Source organism: Aethalodelphis obliquidens, unplaced genomic scaffold (genome assembly GCF_003676395.1).
Source record: "Aethalodelphis obliquidens isolate GAN/ISIS:26980383/991018 unplaced genomic scaffold, ASM367639v1 scaffold88, whole genome shotgun sequence".
Taxonomy (NCBI): Eukaryota; Metazoa; Chordata; class Mammalia; order Artiodactyla; family Delphinidae; genus Aethalodelphis; species Aethalodelphis obliquidens.
Genome location: NW_020838032.1, coordinates 4,045,354 through 4,068,768, shown reverse-complemented (window position 1 = coordinate 4,068,768; position 23,415 = coordinate 4,045,354). Strand labels below are relative to the sequence as shown.

At 35.9% G+C, this 23,415-nt stretch overlaps 1 protein-coding gene across 4 annotated transcripts in view; it reads left to right on the top strand.

The window, feature by feature from the left end:
- NAA35 (N-alpha-acetyltransferase 35, NatC auxiliary subunit) overlaps positions 1-23,415 on the top strand; it is an 87,583-nt gene that overhangs the window by 28,461 nt on the left and 35,707 nt on the right. For all 4 annotated transcript variants that reach the window (XM_027094264.1, XM_027094265.1, XM_027094266.1 and 1 more), the window contains 5 exons: positions 4,882-4,948; positions 5,028-5,071; positions 6,280-6,330; positions 6,993-7,076; positions 7,906-8,020. In XM_027094264.1, coding sequence (XP_026950065.1) covers positions 4,882-4,948; positions 5,028-5,071; positions 6,280-6,330; positions 6,993-7,076; positions 7,906-8,020 — 361 coding nt within the window. The remainder of the gene's footprint in view (positions 1-4,881; positions 4,949-5,027; positions 5,072-6,279; positions 6,331-6,992; positions 7,077-7,905; positions 8,021-23,415) is intronic.

The following is a 23,415-nucleotide window of genomic DNA, read 5'->3' as shown; positions in this document are numbered from 1 at the left end:
GCTCTGTGGTTTTTCAGAATTTAAACTTCCTATGCCTCAGTTTCCTCATTTATAAAATGTAGTTTATAAAAGTACCCACCTTAGAGCATTATTGTGAGGATTAACAAATTAACAAGTAAAATGTTTAGAACAGTGCCTGGCACCTGACAAGCACTTAATAACATTAGCTGCTATTAGTAGTTGTAGGAGCAGCAGCAGCAGTAGTATTCCACTGTATGTACAATAAATTACAAGCCACTTACTAGTGGACATTTAAATTGTTTCAAGTCCTAATCTGAATTATCTGTGCTCATGTTTTACCCTTACTTGTACCCTTACTAGGTTACCCAGTATCTGGTCTGTGGTAGGTACTCAAATTTTAGTTGAATGAATCAGATTATTTTAGGAGACCCTGAAATATTTATGCAAAGTATTTTATCTGTGAAATAAATGTTTAAAGCAGTAATAAATCACAACTAATACATTGTGACTATTAAGTTTTAGAAGGGATTGAAACAGTTTTACTTATTTAGAATATTAGTACAATCAAGATCACTGCTTTGGTGAAATCACATTCAATTCTGATATTGGGTGTTCTGTTACAGTTATGATTGTAAATATTTACTATTCTAAATTTCTTTGCAAGGCTGCATTGTTTTAAATGCTGTGTTTTATAGAATGCTAAATATCCCTTATAATTTTCTGCAGTTATATCTTGGTAGTATTGTAAAGATATTGTAGAGTACAAGTGAAGAACATGGGCTTTATCTGTCAAGACATCTTCTGTCCCTGGGATAATAAGCTCTGTATTTGCAGTGATAGTATTTTACCATTGTATCCCTGGTGTTTAGCCTATACCAGCCATCATAGGGTGCTCAGAAAATGATTTGTCCATTGCTCAGAAATGGACAAAATTTTTTCCTACTAATTACTCACCTCTAAAATCTTGATATCAAGCTATCAAACTATATCAAAGGATACCAAACTATCCTTTGATCCATACCACTTACTTGGATTCCCCTATTCCTTCTGTCCTTTAGTGCCACAGAGACCTCCAATTCATAGGTGCTGTCGCTTTAGTTTTCTCTGTTACTTTCCTCACGTTCTCATTTCCATGGCCCAGTTAGTGCTAAAATTGCTTTCTTGCACCCAAACAACAGAAGGCAGCTGGGGAAAATTCACATCTGTGTGTCTGTTCTCACTTTAATTTTAGGACTGCAAGTCTCAGATGGGCACTCAACACTAGAGACAATCCTATCCTACAACACTTCCGTAGCAAACTTGCTTTTCTAGTCTCTAAGGTAACTTTTCCCCATCTGTTACTTCTCAGACCTCCAGTGCCAACTCTCACTGTCAGCTTGCTTTCTACCATAATGGGATATTAGATACAGTCAGATGTAATTAGAAGTATCCTATCTTCTCATTATCACAAATGCTAACCTGTTATGGTATCCACACACTCTGTTGTTGTTAAAACGAAAGTATCCCTGTGACATTCTAAGCTCTCAGCCCCTCCACTGTGTTCTAGATTCCCTCCCCTCTAGCCTACTGCAGTTAGTATCCCTTTCTTTGTATTGTGTTGCTGCTGCATCCTTCGCTACTAGATTATTCTTACTGGCATATAAACATGTTTTTACATGACTCAATTTAAAACCAAAACACCGCAGTTCCCTTGATGCCATGGCTCCTTATATCTACAGTCTCATTTCTCTGCGTCCCTATATGTACCAAAAACTCCTTGAATGAGCTGTTAATATTATTTTACTTTCTCTTTCATTCTCTTCTCACCCACACCAATTGGACATTCTTCTACCACTACAGAAACTGCTTTTAGCAAGCTCCTTAATGATATCCGTCTTGCTAAATCCAGTGTTCTCACTCCTCCCTCTTCAGCCTGTCGGCTTCATTAGACTCAACTGACCACTTTTTGAAATACTTTCTTCTTATCTTCCTATTATGACAATCTGTTGGATTTCTTTCTTTCTCGCTGGTTAGTCCATTTCCTGTGCTTGCTCCTGTAGATCTCCAGTTCTCTTGGGCTCTCCCTGGGTTGATTTCCTCTAGTTCTGTGGCTTTTAATACCAACTATAAGCTGATGAAGTCAAAATTGATATCTCTAATCCTGATTTCCTCCTCTGACTTTCAGACTCAAGCAAGTGCCTTCCTGAAATCTTCCCTTGGATGACCAAAGGAATTACAAACTTAATATAGTTAAAATTGTATTCCATTTCTGCCCTTAAACCTGCTCCTCCCAAACTGCCCCATCTGAGTAAATGGCATCATAATTTACCAGTTGCTCAGACCGAAAACCCTTGATTATACTACAGTTTACCTCATATTCAGTTCTTCAGCACATCATGTTGGCTTTACCTTTTAAATATATCCTGATTTCAACAACTTCTCATCATTTCTGGTTATGGTATCAGTCCCGTTCACCATCAGCTCCTGCTTGGACTGTTGGGTGGTATCCAGTATCTGGTCTCTCTGGGTTTACTTTGATTTTTGTCCTGCTTAAGTCCACAGAGTTTCAGTAGTGATATTTTAATGGCAGCATCTGTTGACATAACTCTTCTGCTTCAGACCTCCAATGACTTAGATTAAGTTCTTGTTACTGAGGTTTGTATTTATTACACAGACCTGTGATAATCTCCCAGATGAATGCTTTTCCTTAGACTCTTCTTGGCAAACTTAAGGGTCCACAGATAGGGCTTACAGGTTGCTTTTTTTTTTCCCCTGTTTTGTTTTTTTCTACACAGTGTTGGGCTACTTAATTTTTTAAAACTTGGTAACATTAAAAAGTCTGATGATTTTACATTAAATTAGGTTTTTGTTCTGAAAACCTAGGAGACCGTACCAAACTAGTGCTGTATTCATTCATGACCATAAGAGGGTAAGCAGCGGCCTACTTCCTTTAGATGAGATGTATGTTCTCTCATTTGCCACAGTCTCCACCACTCCTCAATGGAACTTGTAACCAGCCTGATGTTCTTAGTAAGGTTAACGGCCAAATGGCCCCTGCCCTGAAGTAGCTCATCATTCCTTCAACAAATAGGTTTGAATAGTACTCTGTGCCAAGCACTATTCTAAGCCCTAGAGATAAAGCATAAATACAACAAAGCCCTGAGCTCAGAGATTATGCATTCCTTGGGACAAATAGTCAGTGTGTAAGTAAACAAATTACATATATAATGTCAGGTGGTGACAAGTTCTGTGAAGAAAAGTAAAGTAGGGAAAGGGGATATAAAGTGGTGGAGGGTGCTATTTTAGAGAGAATGCACAGGGTGTACCCTCGTATGAGAAATTGACATTGAAACAGAGGCTGGAATATAGTAAGGGATGGAGCTTTGTAAATCTTTTGAAGAAAATCAGTTTGGGGAGGGGGTTTCAGTGGGTACAGAGGTCCTGAGAAGAGTATGTGTTTGATATGCTTGAAGGACAACAAGAAGGCCTGTGTTATTGCAGTGCAGTGAACATGGAGATGAGTGGTAGGTAGGAAATGGGGTTGGAGAGGGAGACCAGGGCCACATGATGGAGGGCCTTAGAGGCCATGGGGGAATTTGGGATTTTACTGTGAGGAAGAAAATTCCTGAAAAGTTTTGAGTAGAAAGTGACATGAAATGGCTTATCTTAAAACAATCCCTTTGGCCTTTGGTGGTGAATAAATTATATAGCAGACAGTTGTGGAAGGTGGGGGACCTGTCTGGAGACAGTTATAGAAGTGAGAGATGGTGGATCCTTGAACTGGAGATAGCTGTGAAAGGAGTCAGACTTGGTGATTAGAATTTGAAGATAGATCCTACAGTGTTTTCTGATGGATCTGATATGGGTTTCAGGAAAACAAGATGACTTGAAATGCAGGTTTTCAGCCTAAGTAATGGGATGGGGGTGCCTTTTAGCAATGTGGTAAACACTATGAGAGTTCCTATTTAGACATGTATAATTTGAGAATCCTGTTTGATGTCCAAGTAGAGATAGAGTATAAACTTCATCTGGAGCGTAAGTTTATAGCTCTGTATTACAGCCTGAGACTTTTGAAAGACCCAGTCCTGTGAGGCATACAATTCTCCTGAGTTCTTTCAGACTAGAGACATTGTTTGTACTTCTTTCTGTTTGTCAGATATAGTACCTGACATGAATTGCATGCTTACTGAATGTTTTTGTTAAGAGTCCAGAAATTTCACTATAGTTCTGGCCACTGCTGTGAATATCTGTTATTTCATTATATTAGGCTTTTATATACATTTTTATAAGAATCGTAATATGGCAGAAACACTCCTTTAGTAGAACTTCTAACTTCTTAGCTGAAATCAGCCACATATTATTAAACTCTTCATAGTGAATCCAGCAAACCACTTAATTTGCTAATATCCCAGCAGTGTTTTAAATGATTTTGGGAGTGGGAATCCATGTATGAATCATTTGTTTTCTTTACAATGGGCAGAAGCGGGAATGTGGTTTTGCTGTCACTGAGTAATTCTGTTTGAGAAGACTTAACCTTTTAGCCTAACAGTGTGTAAAATGACATATAATAAGTTTTGAAGAGTCTTGTTTAAATTTTGCAAATAGTAATTATTACATATTTATTGTTCACCTGTGAATGTGAGAATTCTTTGTAAGTGGGAATTATTTGTGATATTATAAGCATTATTTTGCAAATGAACATATTAAATGCAAGTATGTTTAAATAGCCTAAGGACAGCAATTGAAATTAAGGGGACAGAGACAACAGTAGAATGTGGTGTTTTAATGGTATGCCTGTAAAGATAGCTTGGATGTATGATAGAAATATTTAGGGTGACATTCCATTACTGTTTTCTTATTAGCAAATAGTGATTTTGTAAAAGAAATATAATGAAAGGTTTTGCTACTGTTCAAGGGCCTAATTATTGCTTTTCTGTATAGGAAGATTTTCAGTCAATGACTTATGGATTTAAAATGGCCAACAGTGTGACAGATCTTCGAGTTACAGGTAAAACCATTTATAAATATAATTCACAAATTTTACATTTGGATTTGTTTCCTTTTAAAATCATTGTCTCTCTTTCTAGGCATGCTAAAAGATGTGGAGGATGACATGCAAAGAAGAGTAAAGGTATATATTTTTTTCTCTTTTCTTTGGTGTAGGATATTTATATTCTTCTAAATGTCAGGTTAACTTTAGCTAATTACAAATAGCTAGTGTAGGTAGGACCACCAACTTTCTTTATATATGCTGTACCGTTTTTTGGTAATGAATTAGAACACTGCTAGAGGGGTTTCTGGTGAAGTAGTGTTACTTTCAAGTGTTGAAAATTTAACCCTTTCAAATTTTTTCAATTTTTTGCCAATGTTTTAAAATTTTAGTATGCTATTTTAAGAATAGCATAAGATTCTAGAATTTTAAATTCCTCAAAGGTAAGGACTACCTTCTTCACCTTTGTATCATTAATAGTTAGGGCAGTGTCTAGAACATAGCAGAAGAGCTCAGTAAATGGAAGCTTCTCAAATCTGATTAAAAGCCTTCTATGAATGACATCCTTTGACCAGATGATCCTGATGATTTTGTTCTCATAGAAATTAAAAATGAAAAAAAGTTACATTTCTTTTATTTTTTTTATACCTGTATAACACAGCATGGTTGTCAAAACAATTTTGCATTATTGTCTTATCAGATATTTACAGTTACTCAGTGCATTAGGCAATAAAATGTACTTTTACATGAAGAAAATACAGCTGAAAAGAGTTAAGTAACCTGTCTTGAGTCTTATTAAGGGCATGCCATTAGTAAGTGACAGCTCCAGGGCTAGAACCCCAATCTACCAGATCTTCCTGTGGGTACTGCCTTGGAATTTTGTCAGAATAGTCAACCATATGTAACACATGTATTAACAAGATATTTTGCATTTTAGTATAGAACTTATCAGTATTTACCATGTGACTTTATGATGTGATTTTGTATAGGTTACTTTTTTTTTCTAACAGGGTTAGTTTGGAGAGCATCAGGAATTTCAGTTAATAGATTTTTTAAAAGCAGGAAGTACTATGTACCATGTGCTTCTGCTTTTCATTGTTTTGCTTTTGCTGTTTTTAATACCTTATTCTTTTGTGTGATCTTTATAATTTATATCAAAATGAACTTTCTGTACATAGTATTAATAGGAAAATAAATAATTGATACAGATTTTTTCTTCCAAATATTTTTCTTCAAATAGATTCTTGCATATATTCAATAAATTAATTTATTGCTTTACCTTGTATAATTGTAATCTAATGCTTTTACAGGTTTGTGTGTGTTTTAATATACCTTTTTTAAAATTTTAGAGTACTCGAAGTCGACAGGGAGAAGAAAGAGATCCAGAAGTTGAACTAGAAGTAATTGAACTTATTTTCTGGTAGATAATATCAGAGAAGTTAATGTTGTAGTTTTATGAACTACGTTATAATTTATGGAAGCCCTTTTTAAGGTATTTCTTTACAAATTGGACATTGCAAGGGAGTTTATTTCCCTTGTATTTATTTTGATAGAATTATAATATAACTCTTTCAAATACATGATTTCAAAGCTCTTCAATATTCCTGTGAGGTAGGAAGAAAAACATGATTTTTTTTTAACAGATGATCCACCAAAAGTTGGCAGAATTCAAGAACTTACACAGTATCAAAAGTTGTCAAACCTTTGTTAAGATCCTAAATTTTCTGACTCTGCTTAAAGCACCTTTTTATCAGTCCTTTTAAAAATGCTAATTAAATCAGTTTTGAAATAATAGTGTAACTCCTGACTTAGGGAAAAATCAGTGCTCTTGACACATAAGCTTTATTATGTATTTCTATTTCAATAAAATAGGCTTTGTTTTATTATGTTTTCTGCAGCTCATTTTTCAGACATTTAAAAGACTATAAGTGAAGGTGTTTGTAATATATTCAATAGTAAGTTATTAACACTGAGATTTAGGACTTAAAATACTATATTTTAAAATGAAATTTCTTTGACAGACTTTGCATCTTTTAACTTTTAGTCCTTTCTTGTTTTTTAGCACCAACAGTGTTTAGCAGTATTCAGCAGAGTGAAATTTACTCGAGTGTTACTGACAGTGCTTATAGCTTTTACTAAGAAAGAGGTAAGGGTATTTACTATAATCTAAATTTTAGTGTTTTTGTTTTCGATGGAATGCTTTATTTTGGTAGTTCTGAGACTTCTCCATTGAAATGTATATGCACACATATACAGCACTCAGCATTTGTTGTGTTTACATCAGAGTATCCCTGATTTTCTCCAAAAGTCACATGAATTTTACATTCTGCTCCATAACATGTCCATGTCTGTTGTTGATATAAAAATAACATATTACGTATTAGTTGGTAAAATAATAGAAGCTGAAATTGCTTCTGGGTAGTTATTGTGAATTGGAGAAATTAAGAATGAGAATTTTAGGCAGGCCTCTTTCATTCAGTTAAATAATTAACTTAGATTTGTGTGGAATAAATGGTGAATATTTTTGTGTGTATATTGCATTAACTCTAAGTAAATTACAGACTAATTTGTGAATAGTTAATAAGTGGTAAGTAGAGATCCAACCTTTACTAACCTCTGTAATTCTGTTCTTTTTTTGAAATTTCACCTTGATGAATGATTTAGTAGGAATGTTGCAATTTCCCATTATCTAGTTGATTGCATCTCTCTTCTTTTTTTTAAACATGAGATTAGTAGAATAAACCAGAAATGTTTCCTATTGTTCTTTAATGGCTCCTACAATGTATAGATATGGGTAAAAAAATTATTTCTATCCTAACAGGATCTGGGCATCCTATATTAAGTGAATAGTTTGTGAAAACCAATGTCATTACAGCAAGCATTTAATTTCATTATTGTTTATAGGATTTTCCTATTTAATGTATATCTTTCAGTGAAAGAATATGTAAGAATGTTTTTGGTGATTTATTTGCTAGACCAGTGCTGTTGCAGAAGCTCAAAAATTGATGGTTCAAGCAGCAGATCTTCTTTCTGCCATTCATAATTCATTGCATCATGGCATCCAGGCCCAGAATGATACTACAAAAGGAGGTAATTGTCTGTTTTGCTCCTACTCTTTTTTTGTTCTTTCCCATCCAGCATATATAGTGTTTGATTTGTTCTAAAATATCCGTTAAGTCAGTCTATGCAGACTTTGGAATGTTTTGCTCCATAGACTTATATAGAGTGTTTATGGTACCTTCTTTTTAAATTTTTTCTAGACCAGTTTGCCATCTCCTGTATCTTACTGTTTGGGTTCTGAATCTTTACCCTGTCTCGTGATCAGGCTGTGATGTCAGCAGTAAATCGTTCTTTTTTAATCACGTCTCCCCTTTTACTCCTTTGAGAGATCATCAGCTCCGTTACACAGTCTTCCCTGACTCCACCAGGCAGGCCTAGGTAATCCCTCTGTGGCCTCATTGCATTCATACATGCCTTTGTTACATTTTTTTAGTATATCATATTATAGTTTACCTTTTGTCTTTCCATGAGATTTTTAGTACTATTAGGCCAGAGTCTCTTCTTTGCGTGTCTCTACAGTGCTTGGTACGTTGTTGACAGGCAGTAGATTTTATTTATGAATTAGGCCTTAAAAATAAAAGGAATCGTGTACCTTTATTGTAAAAGCTCCAACTGAGTTAGCATTTTAGTAGTGTGTAGCAATTTTGGTTATCCTTAAAACCATTAAAATGAAATGATATTTGTATTTTAAAATTAGTTTTTCACAGTTGTTAGTCCTCTGACCAGGAAGTCCAGTTTTATTGATTCACACTCTTTTCCTTTTTCATCCTTTCCCCTCCTTTTAGGGACAGAAGTTGTGGTATTCCCCTTCCCATGAATTTTTTTTCTTAATCAAAGGTTAGGTAGTGGAGCAGTCCAAAAGGTAATTTAGTTTAGGAAATCAGTATTATCTTTATGGATAATAATTATACTGAACTTATAAATTCATTATTAATTCATTACCATTTTCTCCAGGAGAGGGGAAGATAAGTGACTATTAGATGATTGACTAGGTGACATTCTATAACCATGGGACCTTAAAAAGAAAAAGGTTTTTATGCATAGCAAGCTATCTAGTACATGTTTACAGAGAGGTAAACATATCTACAACTCTTCAATACTTTGAAATCTAGTGCAAGAATACTTTATGAAAACCACTGTAAAATACATTGCTTCCAGATAATTTGGTTGGTTTGTTATGTATCAGTAGGGTATTATGATGCAAAACAAGAGTCTTTCAAATGACTCTATTCTGATGCTCCTTTTGCCATATCCTGACTACTGTGGGCTGTTCTGGTCTATAACTGAGAATAATAATTGCCATGGGAGCATTAGTTGCCCATGTGGTCTGTGGCTTCCCTGTAGTTCAGATCAGTCAGCACTTAAAAACAAACAAACAAACAAACCTGTGTGTATATTCTCAACTGTTTCTCTGGTTTTATGGGCTGTTCATGAGTAAGCTTTAGGAAGATGGCTTGCATAAAGTTGGTCTGAATAAACTAAGCAAGTGAAGTTTTAAATTTAGGGAGTATTCACTCTGTGCTCAGTTAAACACTGTTTAAGCTCACTTAATTTAACTTTGTAATTATCCAACTGAAGCATGAAGCTAAACAGTTCTATAATAAAAAAAAATGAATGCCTTCCCAGCAATGTTTATTCTAAGAAAATGGTGATAAAGCCATAGTGTAGATTAGTTTTGGTCTCAGGTTATTCATTTTGCCTTCTTAATATTAGTACAACTCCAGCTAGTGACAAAGTGACTGTGTAAAGCTTGAAATTGCTGAACATTAATTTTAGCTTCTCATTGAAAAGCTACTTAATCAGTGGGAACTGGGAAACAGCGGTGTAAAGGGAGAAAGTAGGAAGAATCAAACTTGATTCAAGGATTACTTGCTGGTGGGTTTACTCAGTGGATGTGATGTGTTGAAGATGAAGGAGGCAGAAATGGTTTGGGAACAAGAGATGCTTAAGGAAGGCAGCTCAGGTAGGACGAATGGGAGTTTTTGACGCGGTGACATGGAACAGTCCACCGGCAAAGTAAATATTTTGCTCTGGAAAATGGATGGAAGAGCAGGTTTTGGAGTTATTTTCATGTTAAGTGCTAATTAAAGTTGAAGGAGTGGATATGGTTCTTCAGGGCTTGCTGAGTTCAGGACCTTGAGTTAGAACTTTGTTGAAAAAACAAGAAGAGAATCCAGTGAAGCACATGTTGCTCCTTGTGTTTGTTTATGCTGTTGTATTGCTTGTGAATTCTATACTTCTTTTTATATGTCTGTGGAATTCTTCAAAATAATGTTCAGATAATTTCTTCCAATGAGATTTTCCATGTTCTACTTGTCAAAATTTATTTCTCTTTCCCATATTCTTTTATAGTTATCTGTGGTTTAGGCTTGGTTTACTCTTTAGAATGCAAGCATCTTTAACAGTTGCTAATGGAAATGAAAAATTTAATTAAACTTATGTTGCCTGAAATTGGTAGGTACTTTTGAAGTGTATCTCCTAATCTGACGTTCAGTTTCAAGAGGCCTTGGAGAATTCCCTGGTGGTCCAGTGGTTAGGACTCTGTGCTTTCACTGCTTCAAGGCACGGATTCAGTCCCTGGTTGGGGGACCTAAGATCCTACAAGCTGCGCGGCACGGGCAAAACAACAAAAACAAAAAGAGGCCTGTCATTCTTTTGAAAAAAATTAAAAGGCGTCTGATTCAAGTGGTAGATTAAAGACATGCATTTACCTTCTGAAACCTTAATGAAACAATGGTAAGTGTTTGGATAGTTTTAAAAAATAGGTATAATCAATAACGAGGAAAAGGAAAAGAAGACAATAGCAACAGAATTTTAGAAGCTAGAAAACAGAAGGACATTGAGCTGTCTGTCCACAAGTAACTGAGTTCTTAGCCACTGACAGGGAAAGTCAAGATACAGTCCAGTTTATACTGCAGATCCTCTGAAGGGCCTCATTTTTAGTATACCAGGTACCTCTAAAAATGAGGATGAGAATTAATGGTGATGAGAACTGGTTGAAAACTGTTTAGAAACAGAGATTTCCTCCCCATTTTCTCCATGGTAACATTCCTGAGCCTCAGAATACTAAAAGTTTATTCTTTGGAATAGGGGAGCAGAGAGATTCTGAACTGAGAAGATACCAGACACTGTTGAATGGTACACATTATGGGGAGCTAAGTGGTAATTTAAATACTTATTGTAACACCTGTTCTCCCCTTTCCTGCACACCACGTCAAGCTCTAGCTGTTTTTCCCGCCTACTCAGCTTCCAAAACAGTGCAGCCTGGCTATTACACTTCACCTAAGAATTTGGAAGACTCTTAGGGAAATCTGGCAAACCCAAGAGATGGAGAAAAACATCAGCAAAATCTAAATTTATTGGTATTAGCAGTTCTCCTGATAAAATGGTTTGGTAGAAAAGCCTAACCTAATTCACAGAGCTCTTAATGAGGTTTTGGTCCTTTAGTTTCAAGCCCGAGTATATAGTCATGGGTGGAAATGTCTAGCCTATAAAAAAGACCAAAACAGGCAAGCAAACAAAAACCTTTAAAAAAATGAAAAAAAAATAATGCATATGTAAAACAAAAATAGGATGTTATTTAAAAAAGGGGAAAAAAGAGTATATTTGAGCAGAAATCATTAAAAAATAGAAAATATAGAACATAAAGTTGAGGAAATCTTAGAGAAAGTAGAATAAAAATGAACAGGTTGAAAATAAGGAGGAAAAAAGTAAAAATACTATAGGATCAGTCCAGAAGGTCCATTGTCTAATAAAGATAAATAATAAATAAACAAGATAAATGAAGGATAAATTGATAAAAGTTTTTCCAGAAATAGAGATCAGAAAATAGAAGCAAAAAAAAATATCACTTGATCATTTAAGAAGATTTCCTGGAAGGAAATGAAGCAAATACCCAGGTTAAGAGGGCCAGTAAAGAGTTACCGAGCACAATTAGGATGAAAGTAGACTTCTATCAAGGCATATCATCATGAAATTTCAGAATAGTGGGGAAAAGTAGAAGATCCTAAGAGATTTGAAAGGGAAAAGTAAGTTGCACACACAGAATCAAGACAGTGTAATCAAACTTCAACAACAGGAATGGAAGCTAGAAGTTAGTGGAGCAAAGAACAAAGTTGAAGTAGTCACACTTCTTGATTTTAAAACTTACTGCAGTGCTACATTAATCAAGAGAGTTTGGAACTAGCATAAAGATAGACATAGATTAGTGGACTAAAATTGGAAATCCAAAAATGATCCCTCATGTTTGTGGTCAGATGATATTTGACATGAGTGCCAAGACAATTCAATGGGGAAAGAAAAGTATTTTCAACAAATGACACTGGGACAATTGGATAACCACATGCAAAAGAATAAAGTTTGGTACCCTCCCCCACCCCCTCTTCACATCATAAACAAAAATTAACTCAAAATGGATCAGTGACATAAATGTAAGAACTAAAAATATGAAACTCTAAAACCTAGAGATAAACCTTAAGAATCAATAAAAAGAAAAATTAAGTCAATGAAAAAATAGGCAAGGGATCTATATAAATTAGACATTTCTCTGAATAAGATTTACAGGTGGCCAATAAGCATGTGAAAAAATAGATGTGCCATGGGAAATGCAAATCAAAACGAAAAGATACCACTTCCCAACCACTAGATGGCTGTAATCAAAAAGACAGGTAGTAACAAGTGTTGGTGAGATTATGGAGAAACTGGAACCTTCATACACTGCTGGTGGAAGTATAAAATAATGCAACTACTTTGGAAAACAATCTTGCAGTGTCTCAAAATGTATAATGTAGATTTATCACATGACCCAGCCATTCTAATATTAGGAGTATATATACACTCAAGAGAAATGGAAACATATGTCTACACAAAAAGTTGTACATTAATGCTCACAACACTATTATTCATGATAGCCAAAAGGTGGAAACAACCCAGATGTCCATCAGCAGATGAGCAGATAAATGTGCATCCATGCAGTGGAGTAGCATTTGGCAATTAAATGAAGTACTAATATCTGCTACAACATGGAGGGACCTTGAAAACATGCTAAGTAGAAAAAGCCACTCACAAAAGATCGTATATGATTTTCATTTATATAAAACATCCAGAGTAGGCAAATCCAGGGAGACAGAAAGTAGATCAGTGGTTGCCTAGGGCTGGAGGAGGGTGGGAAGAAGGAGGACTGCTAATGTATATGGAGTTTTTTCTTAGGGTGATGATAATGTTCTGTTTTTCATGGTGGTGGTGGTTTTATAACTCTGAATATACTAAAAAACTATTGTACACTTTTAATAGATGAATTATATGGTATGTTAATTATATCTCAGTAGAATTGTGATTAAAAGAAAAGCAGTGGACCAGTGTTTTCAGAATTTGGGGGGGAAATGGTTTCTAATCATTGAATCCTTTTCCAAAATTATCATTTAATTGTGAAGAAAGATAATTTCAGGTATTTAAAATCTTACAAAATTAATCTCCCCAAAAGTTTTTCAAGGCTACTGGAATGTGCTCCATTAAAACAAGGGAGTAAATCAAGGTAAAGGAAAGTATGGAGTTTAAGGAATATAAGAATCCAGCATAAGAGAATAATGAAGGAAATCGTAGGGTGATAGTGCAGCAAGATCATAAGATACTATATATCTGAGCATAATACATGGAGGACAAGTCCAGACTGAACAAAGTCACAAGGCTTGAGGGTAGATGGCTCAAAGTAGATACAAGATCTGTTGTCACCAATGAAATTGATACAATAGCTGTTCTCTTTAATGTAGAAAAAAGAGATTTAGAGAATTGGCAAAGGATTTGGGGTTGAATTAAAGTGTTAAGTACAGGGCTTCCCTGGTGGTGCAGTGGTTGGGAGTCCGCCTGCCGGTGCAGGGGGCGCGGGTTCGTGCCCCGGCCGGGAGGATACCACATGCCGCGGAGTGGCTGGGCCCGTGAGCCGTGGCCGCTGGGCCTGCGCGTCCGGAGCCTGTGCTCTGCAGCGGGAGGGGCCGCAGCAGTGAGAGGCCCGCGTACCGCAAAAAAAAAAAAAAAAAAAAATAAAGTGTTAAGTACATACAAACAAAGCAAACAAAAAGTAAGAAGTGATTAACTTCAGAATATATATGAAAGTAAAACTTATTTCCATGTTTGCGAAAGTTATCCATGGCCCAAATATGAATGTAATTTACTTAATCATAATGGTGCTGAACATTGATTATAATCAAAATTTTGATCTGTGTTGGAGGTGAGAGGACAGAAGTGTATATATGCGTATAATTTATATGTGCTTATAGCTGCTACTTCATATCTTTTTCATTATCTCTTTTTTACACATATCATCTCCTTTTGAAGCTGGAGTAAGTCAGATAACGTGTAAAACTGAAAAAATATGAAGTAAGTAGCACTATAAATTTGGTGATATGGAGGTAAATACCAAAAGAGCTAAAAAGAAGTGGAAGACATTGCCTCTGGGAAGAGAGGAAATAATGGAATTGGCAGGAGAGGGTGGGCAGAAGATTGTTAGTTTTAATAAAAACCTTGTTGGGCTCTTTGATTCTCAAGTGGTATGCATTTATGACTGAGTAAAAGAAACTAAATTAAAAGTTAATGTGAATTAAAAGTAGATTAAAATATAGTTTAGAATTATGATGGTTTATTGTCTGGTAGACAATAGGGTTAAATAACAAAAGGGTTAAATAACCCTTTAACCTCCTGAGGGCTGTACTTGGTGCTAAAGCAGAAATTATGCTGCCTCAACCCAGTCAACTTCATATGCTGGTTTGGCAGTGCACAGGAGAGGTGGGAACTGACTTCATTTTAAAATCACCACCCATTAGAGAGGCCTATGTCATGAGGTACTAGTGCCAGGAACTTGAGATGGTTTTACTCTTTTAAAACATTTTATTTTTACAAAAAATAAACATACCTCCTCACACATGTGAGGGATATGTGTAATCTAGAGGACTTCTGGTTTTTGGAGTTAAAGATGTTTCTGCTGCTTGCTTCTCTTGTCTACAACCAATTGAAAACTATAAGGAATATGAGAAACAGAATCCTCTCAACTTCTTAGAAAATAGGAAACCTTTATAACCTTAAAAAAAAAAAAAAGAAAAGAAAAAAACTAACAAACACTGTAACAGTAGGACCCAGATGAGGGAGAACAAAACCCCACCACTGACATAGCACCACACAATTGGGAGAGGACCCCCAATACTCAGGTTCTATCTGAGGAGTGAAGCATTTGGAGCCTACATCTAGCACCCCAACTTTGACTCCTTCCTGAGGGATAGGCTCCCAAAACACCTAGCTCTGAAAGCCAGTGGGGCTTGTGTCCATGAGACCTATAAGACTATGCCAACCAGAGGAGCAGTTCCTATTGGGAATGCAGTCACTTGCTATGACTGTCCCCACAGGGATCAGCTCAGAGGAAGCAGGCAAAATTACCCATCTCCTAGTCTTTCCTTGAAAGAGGTTTATCTGTATACATTAAAAGCTGCTGTCTGAGGGCCAAGCATCTAATATAGCAGACACTAGGGGCTGGCTGCCTGGCTTCTGCCTCCAGCCCACTCCAAGTCACTGGAATCTGCCTGGAAAAGTTTGTACATATATTTGCACCCCAGCTTTTGTGGCTTCTGCCTAAAGCATGGGACCCAGACCTGGCGGTGATAGCCAAAGAGGCTTCCACTCATGAGTTCCAGAAGACTATAGCAAAGAAGCATTTTTTAACTGACTCTACATCCCAAGGTTCAGCACAGAGAGCAAAGGAAATAACCCGTCTTCCAGTGTTTCCCTGAAATAGGTTTAACTCTGTACTTTAAAAGCCGCTGCCTGCATGCTGGGCTTCTAATTTAGCAGGCATCTAAGGGCTACCTGAAATCTTCCCCAGAGACAGGGGAAGCCAGCAGGCATCTCTCCCACCTTCTCCCCATTAGCCTGCTCCAGTAATAAAACCCAGTTGACAGCGTCTCCCAAAAAAAAGCTTGTACACACATCTGGTGCCCAAGCTTTTGCAGCTGCCATCTGAGGGATGAGCCCCCAGGTCATCTGGCTCTAATGGCCAATGGGGTTTGTATTCAAGAGTCTTACAGTGCTTTATCAAACAAATAGTTGTTAATGAGTACAGGAGAACCCTTCCCCATGGCCATGTACCAAGGTCCAGCAAAGAAGGATTAGGCAAAAACAACCTTCTCCCACTTTCTCCCTGGAAGAAGTTTAACTACATACTCATCCAGCTGCTCCCTGAGGGTCCAGCTTCTAAGCAGTGTACATCTAGGTTCTGATTGTGATCCTTCCCTTTTGGACACTGATGGGTCTTGGCACACCCTCAACTACTGGGAGCCACTAAGAGCAAAGGAGGAGGCTTGGATGGTCACAAAACTTTGAGAGAAAACTAAGGCCTTGGTCTGGGCTGATTGACGAGGTCCATCTCTTATATGACAGTATTCGTCTCCTACATGAGACCACTCTGTCAAGACTGGAAGATATGACTGTTTTATCTAATGCACGGAAACCAACAGAGAGTCAAGAAAAATGAAGAAACAGTGGAATATATTCCAAACAAAGGAATAAGGTAAATATCCAGAAACAGATCTTAATGACATGGAGATAAGTGGTTTACCTGATTGAGAGTTTAAGACAAAAGTTATAAAGATGCTCACCAAGGTTAGGAAGCAATGCATGAACAAAATAAAGTTTCAACAAGGAGATAGTAAATATTAAAAAGTACACAAGAGAAATCACAGAGCCAAAGAATTCAAAAAATGAACTGAAAAATCGAGAGGCTCAACAGCAGACTAGATCAAGTGGAAGAAAGAGTCAGCAAACTTGACAGGGCAGTGGAATTCATTCAAACAGAGTAGGAAAAAAAGAGATAGATTATGGGATTTGTGGGACAACATCAAGAAGACCAATATATGCATGATAGGGGTTCCAGAAGGAGAAGAGAGAGGAACAGGGCAGAAAGCATATTCAAAGAAATAATGGCTGAAAACTTCCCTAACCTGGGGAAAGAAACAGATATCCAGATCCAGGATGCTCAGAGAGTTCGAAAGGAGTTGAATCCTAAGAGACCCACACTCAAACACATTATAATTAGTCAGAAGTTAGAGACAAAAGCTTTTGACAATTGTCAAAAGTTAGAATCTTAAGAGCAGCAAAAGAAAAGCAACTGGTTGTGTGCAAGGGGACCCCCCATAAGACTATCAGTAGCTATTTCTGCAAAAACCTTGCAGACCGGAAGGGAGAGAGATCATATACTCAAAGTACTGAGGGAAAACAAAACAAAAAAGCTGCTAACCAAGAATATTCAGCAGTTGTCCTTAAGAATTAAGGAAGAGAGAAAAAATTTCCGGACAAGCTAAAGGAGTTCATCACCACTAGACTGACCTCACAAGAAGTGTTAAAGGAAGTTCTTCATTTGAAACAAAAGGACACTAGTTAGTAACAGGAAAACATGCAAGTATAAAACTCACTGGTAAAGGTAAATTTATAGTTAAATTCAAAATAATTCTAATATTGTAATGGTGGCAGGTAGACCATTTATATCTCTGGTATGAATGTTGAAAGACAAAAAGTATTTAAAAAACTATAACTGCAGTCATTTGTTATTGGATACACAGCATAAAAAGATGCAAATGGTGAAGTCAAAACCATAAAATGTGGGGAGAGGGAGCTTTTGTATGCATTTGAAGTTATTATCAACTTCAGATAGACTGTTATAAATATGTTTTATGCAAGGCTCATGGCAACCACAAAGCAGAAGCTATAGTAGATATGCAAAAGGTAAAAGGGAAAGGAAGCATACCAGTACAGAAAATCATCAAATAATAAAGGAAGAGAGCAAGAGAAGGAAAAATGGAACAAAGGAATTGCAAAACAACCAGAAAACAATTAACAGACAGGAAATGGTAAATCCATACCTATCAATATTTATGTTAATTGTAAATGGGCTAAATTCTCCAATCAAAAGACATAAAGTGTAGATAAAGTTTTGTCAATTTATCTTTTCAAAAAATTAGCTCTTAGTTTTGTTGCTCTTCTATTCTTTTTCTTTCTTGTTTATTTCTACTCTGATCTTTTATTTCCTTCCTTCTGCTAACTTGAGCTTAATTTGTTCTTTTTCTAGTTCATTGAGGTGTAAAGTTAGGTTGTTATTTGAGATCTAATTTCTTAATATATGCATTTATCACTATAAACTTGCCTCTCAGAACTGCATTTGTAGTATCCTATAGCTTTTTGTATGTTGTTTTTTTTAAAATTTTCATTTCTTTCAAGATTTAAGAAAAATTTCTCCTTTGTTTTCTTCTTTGACCCATTGGTTGTTCAGGAGTGTGTTGTTTAGTTTCCACATATTTGTAGATGTTCCAGCTTTCCTCTTCTTGTGTTCTAGTTTCATACTATTGTGGTCAGAAGGGATAGTTGGTGTGCTTTCAGTCTTAAATTTGTTAAGAGTTGTTTTGTGTCATATCATATGTTCTATCATGGAGAATGTTCAATGGGCCTTTTTAAAAAAATTATTCTTTGGCTGCGTTGGGTCTTCGTTGCTGCGCATGGGCTTTCTCTAGTTGCGGTGAGCGGGGGCTACTCTTCATTGTGGTGCACGGGCTTCTCATTGCAGTGGCTTCTCTTGTTGCGGAGCAGGGGCTCTAGCATGCAGGCTCCAGTAGTTGTGGCTCATGGGCTCTAGAGTGCAGGCTCAGTAGTTGTGGCACATGGGCTTAGTTGCTCCATGGCGTGTGGGATCTTCCTGGACCAGAGCTTGAACCCGTGCCCCCTGCATTGGCAGGTGGATTCTTAATCACTGCGCCACCAGGGAAGTCCCTCAGTGTGCCTTTGAGAAGAATGTGTATTCTGTTGCTCTTGGATGAAACATTCCATATATGTCTGTTAGCTCCATCTGGTATAATGTGTAGTTTAATTCCAATGTTTTTTTTTTTTTTTTTTTTTTTTTTACTGATTTTCTGTCTGGGTGATCTATCCATTGTTGAAAATGGGATATTGAAGTCTCCTGGTATTATTGAATTATTATTTCCCTTTTTAGAGCTCTGAATATTGGCTTTATTTTTGTGCTCCTGTGTTGGATGCATAAATATTTACGTTTGTTATATCCTCTTGATGAATTGACTGCTTTATTATGTAATAACTTTCTTTGTCTTTTGTTATATTGTTTGGCTTAAAGTCTATTTAGTCTGGTATAAGTTTAGCTACTTCTATGCTTCTTTTGGTTTCCATTAGCATGCTTTTTCAATTAACGCTTTTTCTAGCTTTATTCACTATATCTAAGGTACGGAAACAACCTAAGTGTCTATTGATGGATGAATGGATAACAAAAATACAATATATATATAATAGAATATTAATCAACCTTAAAACAGAGGGAAATCCTCTTGTTTGTGACAACATGGATGAACCTGGAGGGCATTGTGCTAAGTGAAATAAGCCAGACAGAGGAAAACAAATACTGCATGGTATCACTTATATGTGGAATTTAAAAGAGATAAAGTTTAACTCATAGAAGCAGTAGAAACATGGTTGCCAGAGGCTGAGGGAAATATGGAGAGGTTGGTAAAAGGGTACAAACCTTCAGTTAGAAGATGAATAAGGTCTGATGATATGATGTATGAAATGGTGACTATAGTTGATAACACTGAACTGTATAATTGAAATTTGCTCAAAGAGTAAAACTTAAATGTTCTCATCAAAGGAAAAAAAACAAATATGTGAGGTGATGGATGTGTTAAATTAACTCAGTGGAGGGAATCCTTTCAGAATTATACATATATCAAATCATCACATTGTACACTTTAAATATCTTACAATTTTATGGTCAATTATACCTCAATAAAACTGGAAAAAAATATAAAAAATAAAAGGAACTAGTACATCTTGGAGGAATGGGTGATTCCAGGGCTAGGGCAGGGAAAGAACAAGATAAGCCTGGAATGTCTTATTAGCTGGAAGTGAGTAAATGTTCAGAGAATGATGGGCCAGGTCAATTAAACACAGAAAACAGCTTGAACGGGCATTCACACAGTCCAAGTTGGGGACAACTTGAGCATCAAAATAAATAATTCTGATAGATCATAACCAATTGAATAAAAGAAGAAGCCATGGTTCCATACTGATATAAATAAATGAATTAATGAGTAGATAGTTTGATGATAATGAGCATACTTAGGTGTCCTTCCCCTGCACCCCAAATATTTATTAACTAGAAAGGGAAAAGGTAACAATAGTGAAGAAGCCTGGCAGACACCAACTTAATCAAGTGATCAAAGTTAACACCACTAGTAGTTAGTTAAAATCTCCACTTTGCTGATGGGTTGCAATGAGAACAATATAATGTCACTTCTTTTATAATCCAAAGGTTAACAATTTGAATCTAATCACAAGGAAACAGGAAAACCACATTGAAGGGCAGTATACAAAACTATTGGCGTGTTATTCTTCAGAGTTGTCAAAGTTATCCATAGAAGCCAAGCAGAAGAACTGCTCCAGATTGAAGGAGACTAAGAGACAATGAAAATAAATACAACTTGTGATTCTGATGTCGATTTGAAGCATATTATTGGTACAGTGTGCAAAACTTGAATAAGGTCTGAGCATTAGATGGTAGTAATTGGTCATTGTTAGTTCGCTAATTCTGATTGTTTAATCGTGAATATATAAGGGTATGTCTTTATAGGAATAACACTCCCATTGTATTTGAGAGTGATTCGGTATTGACTACACTTGCAACTTTACTATAAGTTTGAAATTGTTTCAAAAGAAAAATCCACCTTAAAAAATAATGCAGAAAAGCAGATTAGCGTGTATAAAATGTTGATGTTTTGTTTACAAAAGTAACGTTGTTTGAATGGGCAAACAGTGGTATATCCATACAATGAAATGGTTTTCAGCAGTAGAAAAGATTGAATGTTGACGCACACAACATAATGGATAAATCATTGAAACATTATGCTGAAAGGAGTTAGATATAAAAGAGTACAAATTGTGTGACTCTTTTTGTATCAAAGTAGGAACAACTGATTTATTCATGGAGGAAACAGTGCCATGGTTGCTGGGCATGGGAGTGACTGGCTCCCTTTTGGGGAGATGAAAGGGAACCTTCTGGGGAGATGAAAATGTTGTATACGTTGATTGGGGTGGTAGTTACATGGTTGTATATATTTTTCAAAACCATGAACTATAAGCTTAATATTTGTATTGTATAATATGTATAGTATACCTCAATAAAGTTGAAAAAAATATATATATATAAATAACTACACGTGAAAGAAGCTTGTAGTAGTGTTTAGTTCTCAAGAGATTAACTAGTCACAAGTGAGCAGGAGATTTGCTTTTCTTTGTACCTCCTTTTGTTGCATTTGCAACTTTTTAAATCTGTTGCATGGATACCTATTCAAAAATACACACCAAAGAAACTACAAAATTTGTAGATGTGTCTGTAATATCATTTATATGCATATTATATTGCTTATATAACTTACTCTGACCAGTGATTAGGATACAATATTCATTGAGACTATGCTTTTTGAGGTTAACAGTTGTGGTTAAATACCTTTTTATAACGTGTGTGTGTGTGTTGAAATATTTATAACATGAAATTTGCCATTTTAACCATTTTTAAATGTAGAATTCAGTGGCATCAAGTACATTTACATTGTTGTGAAACTGTCACCACTGTCCATATCCAGAAATTTTCATCTTACCAAACTGAAACTCTGTACTCACTAAATAATAACTCCCCATTTCCCCCTCCTCCAGTCCCAGACAACCACCATTCTACTTTCTGTCTCTATGAGTTTGACTACTCTAGGTACCTCATATAAGCAGGATCATACAATATTTGTCCTTTTGTGTCTGGCTTCTTTCACGTAGCATAACTTTATAACATTTTATAAAGGGAAATCAAGTAGCCAAGAAGTGTAGTATAATATAACAAAACCTCAGCAGCTTCTGCATTGTTTTCTAGAATTCCTTCCAACTTCAGGGCATCTAAAACTTATTTCAATAAGTCTAACTATAAATTGCCTAACTTGGGAGAGATGTATTATCCAAAAACGATATAATGTCTCTATCTCTTTTGACTTACACACTTCCAAATCTTTAATTTTGGCATCTAATTAATTTTAGAATAACTTACTTTGTTAAGTTAAATCAAAGCACATTGTTACTATAAATCTTTTATCCAAGGACCTTGTGCTGTTTGTAATACTTTTCTGCTATTGATAATGAAGGTCAGTTATCTAGCAAGGACTTTAGTAACTAAAACACTCTAAACCAATGTGCCATAATATTTTGAATATAGTAATTATATGTTATTATTGTATACTTAAAAGAATGCTAGTGTGAAGGGAAAATCATTTTATTTGGCATTGAAGAATTTTATGTATTTTTAACTGGAAAACCAAGATAATTTTTGTACACCTATAGACTTGTAAAGTCAGAAGAGAGTTTAGAAGTTGTCTGATCTGTATCCAGTTTAATTCAGGAAATCTTTACTGAGCGTAGCACACAATGGGTAGAAAGTGATGTGAATTAGCATCTTTTCTAGGTTCATTTAGTAAGGGCTATTCAGGTTATTTTAATATAAGACAGTCTTGAGATAAATTGTGTGATAGAGATGTATGAAATTTAGTGGGAATATGTTAGACCCGTTTATTCTGGGAGGGCTTGTGTGGTAAAGCTGTCTTTAACTTTTTGTAGTTTGTGTTGCCATGAAATCAGATGCAAACTCCTGCCTGGCTTTTATCCCCACTCCTCCTTAACTCTTCTATATCCTGAATAACGGCTTTGATCTCTTATTATATCTCAGTTCTTATGCTCTTTTCTAGTTAGGCAAGTTACTATGTCTTGTATAGGATGGTTACAGAGTCCTTAGGCATGAGATTCAAGAACAGCTGAGACTTAAAAATAGCTACTAGGATGAGACTTAAAAATAGCTACTAGGAACCACTTTAGCACTTAACCATTTACAAGGACTATGTCCAGAAAAATGTAGGGGGAAATTTAAATGTGTGTAGAAAATAGAGGGAAACATGTAGATGACTTCTAACTTTTGTGCCTAGGGATTTTGTCCCCACTCTATTTATATGCATCTATTTTTACTTTTGAGTTCAGAGAAATTATGACTTGGAAAATTGCAGCTCCCTAAGGGAAAAAGAAAAACAGCCATATTATCTGTCTTCCAGGCCTTTGATATGCTTGGAATACTTTGTCCTGACTAATATTTTATTCTTTAACTAAGTTATCGTTTAGGTCTTTTTTAAAAAAAATTTTATTTATTATTTTTGGCTGCATTGGGTCTTTGTTGCTGTGTGCTGGCTTTCTCTAGTTGCGGCGAGCAGGGGCTACTCTTCATTACAGTGTGTGGCCTTCTCATTACAGTGGCTTCTCCTGTTGCGGCACATGGGCCCTAGAGCGCATGGTCTTCAGTAGTTGTG